This window comes from Otolemur garnettii, unplaced genomic scaffold (assembly GCF_000181295.1).
Source record: "Otolemur garnettii isolate 467f Iridium unplaced genomic scaffold, OtoGar3 scaffold00016, whole genome shotgun sequence".
Classification (NCBI taxonomy): domain Eukaryota; kingdom Metazoa; phylum Chordata; class Mammalia; order Primates; family Galagidae; genus Otolemur; species Otolemur garnettii.
The window spans coordinates 11,429,161-11,435,391 of record NW_003852411.1 but is presented as its reverse complement, the minus strand read 5'-3'; the positions used below and the strand labels follow the sequence as shown (position 1 = coordinate 11,435,391).

At 48.4% G+C, this 6,231-nt stretch overlaps 1 protein-coding gene across 1 annotated transcript in view; it reads right to left on the bottom strand.

Annotated features, from left to right (window-relative positions):
* GLUL (glutamate-ammonia ligase) overlaps positions 1–6,122 on the bottom strand; it is a 9,547-nt gene extending 3,425 nt beyond the window's left edge. Inside the window, exons 1-4 of the mRNA XM_023510808.1 lie at positions 5,920–6,122; positions 3,081–3,259; positions 1,656–1,817; positions 3–94 (exon numbers count right to left, since the gene is read on the bottom strand). Of these exons, the coding sequence (XP_023366576.1) occupies positions 3–94; positions 1,656–1,817; positions 3,081–3,246 (420 nt within the window). The 5' untranslated portion in view covers positions 3,247–3,259; positions 5,920–6,122. The remainder of the gene's footprint in view (positions 1–2; positions 95–1,655; positions 1,818–3,080; positions 3,260–5,919) is intronic.
* Between the last annotated feature and the right edge of the window lie 109 nt (positions 6,123–6,231).

The window sequence follows — 6,231 nt, the reverse complement described above, 5'->3', positions numbered from 1 at the left end:
CCCATCAGTGTGTATTCCTGCTCCATTCCAAACCAGGGGTGCTGGGTGCTCACCATGTCCATTATCCGCTTACAGGTGTGCCTCAAATTGGTCTCTAGAAAAGAAAAAACAAGAGTCAACATCCCATCAGGAACCTAAGGACACAGGCCGAATCCAATGCTAACAGGAAGGTGTCAGTTATAGGCTGAACCAACCCAGTATAAACTTTTGTGTCCCATCAGTGTTAAGTTAGAAAAATGGGAGAAGCTATTGTTATACATTTGTAGGCAGACTCTGAAAGGCTTCAGTTATAATTAAACTCAGTTACAACCAAGTCACATGGGAGCGGATTCAGAACAGAGCAAGTGTTGGCCTATCTGCATGCTGGCTACCCCCCAAGCACCAAATGCCAGGCTCTTAACCCTCTATTCACAAAGCAGCTGCTTCTAGTTGTCAAGACTTATTCCTAGTTTCTCAGGCACTTAGAGCCAAATCTCATTTTTATTGGGAATCATTTGTCCATTAGAGGGCCTACATTCCAGGTGAGATTAAGGGCCAAGTTATATACAATTGGCTTGTGCAAAAGAAAAAAACAAAAAAACAAGGTGAGCTCAACTGGAAACAATTCTAAGCTAGAAAGGAACTTTAAAATAATAGACTTATTATGACTGCTTATTTATGTCCCAGGAACTATTTTAAGAACTTTATATTAAAAAAAAAAAAAAAAAATCACTCAACTGAGCATTATTTATTAAGTCTACATTTTTCCAGATGAGAACACAAGGCACAGAAATGTCATGTTCAGTAACTTGCCCAGGTTATGGGGAAAGCAGCAGAGCCAGGACACTTGTGGTTTATCTTGGCTTCAGGGTCCATGCCCTTTGCCACCATGATACTGCCCCTTAAAATAAAGATCCAGATTCAATAACTCTCCCTGGCTGTGTAGGAAGGGACTTCAGCTGGGGTTAGGGAGTTGACTGGTTGAAAATTGGGAACAGATATGTCCAGGTCCCAATGGCACTTTCTGCTGTTTACAACAAACCTCAGGGCAAATGTATGCTGATAGGGAACGAAATTGTTTACATGTACTGAGGAGATAAAGAAACAAAATAAGCTTTCTGGAGTGAAAGAGTGACCAATATTTGACAGAGATTTGTTCTTTCTAAATGATTTGCATGATTAACTCATTCAACTTTTTGTTTTCCCCATTTTAAAATCAGGGAAATGGACATACAAGGGATAAATACTTTGCCTAAATTTGTAGGCGGCAAGTGGCAGCTCTAGGATTCAAACCCAACATTCTGCCTCTATAATCCAGGTTCTTAAATCCACCGGTAGGCAAGTTAGCAAGACTGTCAGTGGGGATTCCATCAGCAAAGAGATTTACAAGAATCTAACGTCAATTTATGAAACTAACAGAACAGACCATAGGAGGATGGATCACACTATTTCTGTAATTTTTTTTTACCTACTTGCCAGCTAAAATGTTAAGTGCCATACTATTTCTTACTCAAAAGGAAGTTCAAGGTGGAGAAATGAATACCCGATCTTTTTGATTCTTCAGTCAGTCCTGAAATAGCTTAGCCTTCCCCAATACTGATTTCAGAATGTCCTCTCCCTGCCCTCCACAGCATTCATGGAATAAAGTGGGGCCATGCCAACCATCCCACACATACCCGCAGGCTTTCGATTATACTTGAAAACTTCACAGAACACCAGCTTGTTGGGGTCCTTGCGGAAGGGGTCCCGGAACATGGCGGCAGGCACGAGATACATGTCACTGTTGGAGCCTTCAGACTGTAAAGTACTAGAGCCATCAAAATTCCACTCAGGTAACTCTGGGGTAAAAAAAAGAGGGAAAATTAAAAATGTACAGGAGTTTCCTAGGCAATGCAAAGACAGCCAGCTCCTGACTCCTCTTTCCATCTCTAAATACCTACTTTCTCTTTTCCAGGAAGCCAGAGATATAAATGCCATGATTAATGTGTAAACCCTGACATCTGTACCTCATACTACAGTCCTTCCAAGTAAGACCATTGCATCACTTCCTTGAAAGAAAGAACAGTTGCCAAGAACCTGAGGACACTTCCACCCTAAACAGGGTATGTTCACTACTGGCAAGTAAGCCATTTAAAATATCAATAGAGGGGAATATTCTGATCCTTCTAGATCATCCAAATTGCTTCCTTCTCTTCTTCCCCTGTATGAACTGTTCTAGCTCAAGTTGTATCCTTATTTTATAGAGGGAACAGACAACTAGCAGGATGACTTATTTAAGGATGCTCCCCTATCATTTAACCTCCTGTGTTCTAAAGGTTGGTTTCCCTGTCTCTATAATTTACTCGAGTTCTTTGAAGGCTCACCTTGCATCTCCAGGACCTGTTCAGTATCTGCTACATACGAAGTACTACAATATAGACTTCATATTATGAGCATTTATTCATTCACTCAAATGTGAACATTACCAGAAAAGCAAGCTATCCTCAAGTAAGTAGGAGGCAATTACTTATTTCCCCCCGGCCCTCTCCAGAAAGGAGATGGCTATGGCTTGGTATAGACTGAAAAATGAAGGTCACAACTCCAATACCGTACTAGCTCCTAGAGGGAGAAGCAATGAGGCAGATTCAGAATTTCCAGAATTGGCATCAAGTAAAAACCATACCCGTTTGGAAACCCCTTTAGAGCAAAAGCATCAAGAAACTCAATGATAGAAATATCAAACAGTTCTCAAAAATGCTGTAACTACATGGCATGTTTGGGTTAGAGCAGTGGTTTTCAAACTGGGTTCTTCAGGTGGTCTTGGAGCCAGCTAAGTAGGGATGGCCAAGTTGGCAAAGTCTCCACGAATCCCCTCAATGTTCCACAAACCAGCCTTAGTTTTCCTTCAATATACTGGCTTACAGGAAAGATTCCATTTTAATAAAGAGCTCCATTGTTGCTATGCTTTGAGGCAGTGTAGGAGCTTAATGTTGACTGAATCAAGTCTGAAAAGCTCTGCCTTAGAAAAGCCTTCCCAACAGAATAAAGAGGCCTGATCCAGTGGCTTGGTCAGAGGCTGCAGCCCGCCCTCGAGATATTTCCCGCCACATCGCCTGGCTCACCTTCTACACACTTGGGCTCACAGTCCAGGGTGCGGGTCTTGCAGCGTAGACCTTCTCCAGTACCATCGATCCAGATATACATGGCTTGGACTTTCTCGCCCTGAGGCAGGGCCATATACACCTGCTTGATGCCTTTGTTTAAGTGGGAACTTGCTGAGGTGGCCATGGTGGAAGATGTTCTGGGGAGAAAAACAATGTTATCAACATCTACTCCTAACAGCTCCCCCAGAGTAATGGCTCAAAAGGGGACAATTAAATCAAAAAGCCAAGTGGAAGTCAATGCACTCTGCTTATAGAGATTCAAATTTTATATTAGACAATTATCTACTATAATAAGCTGTAAAAATCTGACCACCTTTTGAAGTAGTTAAAGCAGATGGTTCCTAAAGAAAAGAACAAAACCCTTAGTGGTAAGTCTGGATGCCTCTTGGCATCCCTGAGCTCCAAGGCTGAAGCTCCACAGCTTCTGAAGATCTAGGCTTCCAAGGCAGAATTTATAATTGAGTATTAAGCTCTATTCCTTTCCTATGGCTGAGGCAGTGAATTTTTTTTTTAAGTACTAACCTATTAAAGGATACAGAAGTTCAGCTATAGAAGGTTACCAAACATACCCCCTCCCAACATTGCTGTTTCTCTTTGCCTTGCTCATCTTAGTTGGAGTCTTCATGGAGACCTACTTCCCCCTTTCCCTAACCCTCACAACCAAAAAAAAATACCACCCCACAAAAAAACTACCTTAACACTTAGATTTGAGGATGAAACAAAGGTTACAAAATTTAAAAAGTCAGAGGCTTCTTAAAATAAAAGACTGCAGTACTATCACCACTAAGATGGTAAGAAACAGTGGGTAAGTCAGATTCTGAGCTGCAAGTGGACAATTCCCACTAGTCCGATGCGAAATTCTCACTTACCATAGGCTCAAATTTGAGAATGATAATATTCTTGAGATTTCACTTGAGAGAACTTTTTCAAGTGATTTCAGGAAATTCTCACTTCTAAATCATACAGATTTGGGATTTCAAAAGCTGAAGCATGCCACTACCGCAAGCCACTACCACAAAACCTCTGAAAGAAGACAAACTCTAAAGCACAAAACCAGCCTGGACACAAGAGGAAACAGGTCCTCCCCCTTCGCTCAGTGGCTGGAAAGGGAACACATTGTTCTCCTCCAATGACTTGGGCAACTTTCTCAAGCACAGAGGCAAAGTTTCTATGGGCAACCACCCATGTTTGCCCAGCTGAAAACATAACGGCTCTACCCTCCGACAGCCTCACCCTCCTAAGTAAGAGAACCTCCTAAGTAAGTCGTATCAGAGAACCAAAACCTCCGCCTACGAAGTCTAGAAGACTCAGTCATATCCCATCTTCCACCCCCATCCCTGACACCCCTTCGGCTCCCACCAAAAACTACCACCCCATGTCTGGCTCGGCTTTCTTCTCCAACCTGTTGCACCTGCAACATCACGCCACACTCTCAAGCCTTAGTTCCGGATTTCCTGCTCTTTCCGTGAGACAGTTGGACACCAGCAGTCTAGCGTACCGCATCAGCTGCTACAACCGCGGTGCCAAGTTTACGTGGGGGAAATGGATTCTGAAATTCAGATGTTTCTGCCGCTGCCACTGGCTCCGGGGTCGTTTGCCCTGGCCCCCCCACTCACCCCAGCCACATAGGGTCAAGTGTAGCATTGGGGTTGCCCTCTCTAGCCCTCTTCTTTTTGCAGCGCCATTCGCGCCTCTCCTCTTTTCCGGACTCTTGCTTGTCCAAGCACCGTTGCTTTCTGGGTGAGGGAGACGGAGAGGGGTCTAGAGAGTGGTCTGACCGGAAGGTGGAGGTATTGGCAGGCTGGGGTAAGTTCTTAATCTGGGCTCGCTGTTTCTCCCCAGGGACCACTGAGTAGGCAACAAAGCCGAAGCAGTTGGCGGGGGACCCCGAGGACACTGAGTCCACGTCGTCTTCATCTTCATTCCTTGCTTTCTTCGTGGATCTGTAGCTAGGGCAGGGTCCCCGCTTCCCGCCCCTGGCGGAGTTGGGATAATCCACTTTGAGAGCAGCCCCCTCCCACTGAAATTTCCCGAAAGTCGGCGCCCCGCCCCTTGGGGCCGGGTCCTGGTCTCAGGGCCTCACCGAGGGGCCCATGCCCGCCGCCCAGGGGCTTGGGGGCGGGAGAGGGGGGGCGCCGGCGGGAGAGACAGAGCGCGGCTACGGCCTCCTCCCGGCCCAACCTCTCCACGGGCGGCCACACCGAGGCCCGGGCTCTCCATTGTTCGGTCACACAGTAAGGCCGCCAGGACCCCCAGGCAGTCGCCGGCGCGCCAACAACGCTCAGGGTTACTCGCTTCAACCGAAGCGTCTAAAAGGCTGCCAGTATTTCCACAATTCCCCAAAACGCGCCACCCCGAAGGAAGAGCGCTTAGGGTCCGGCGCCTACAAAGCGTTCTGCGTGCGCCCCGGCAGGAGACGAAGCGGCTACTCCATCCACAACGCAAACACCCCCGCGAGCCCAGGGCGCCGGGAGCACCCAGCGGCCTCCAGGGGCGGCGCTTCGGGCTGTAAGTAGCGAAAAGATCAAAACAACTCCCCCCGCCCTTCACAGAGCCTAATCCAGGGCGCGCCCCATCGTCCCCAACGGCAGCCGGCGGGGAACCACCAGCGGTGAAGACACGCGGTAAGTGCGGGCGTGCCCGATCTGGGCCCGGGGCCACAGTAGTGTAGACCTGGAGACTGGGGGTGGGGGACGGGCGAACCGAGCCGCAAGAAAAGGCTGGAGCGCCGCGACTTGGGAAGCAGGAGGGAGCGGCGCGCGTCACTTGGGGACCTGCGGGCCAGCCAAGGGCTTACCTGGGCGGTGAGCAGACTGGCGGGCGGGCAGATCGCGAGAGCGAGGTGAGGAGAGGAGGCCGATATGCCGTTCAAAAGCCTTACTCTTCTCCCATCCTCGACTCTGCAGAGTGGCAGCTGTCCCACACCCTTTATCTGCGGCCCGGGGCCGCCCCCGGCGCCCTGATTGGTTCCCAGCGGCCGGGAGCCCGGGCAGATCAGCTGATGCGCTCCTGGGCCCGGCAGCCATTGGGCGCCGAGCGGTGCGGGCGCCGCGGGGGTAGGGGCAAGGGAGCGCGGCAAAGAAAGAGAAAGGGGCGTGGGGGAGGGGCC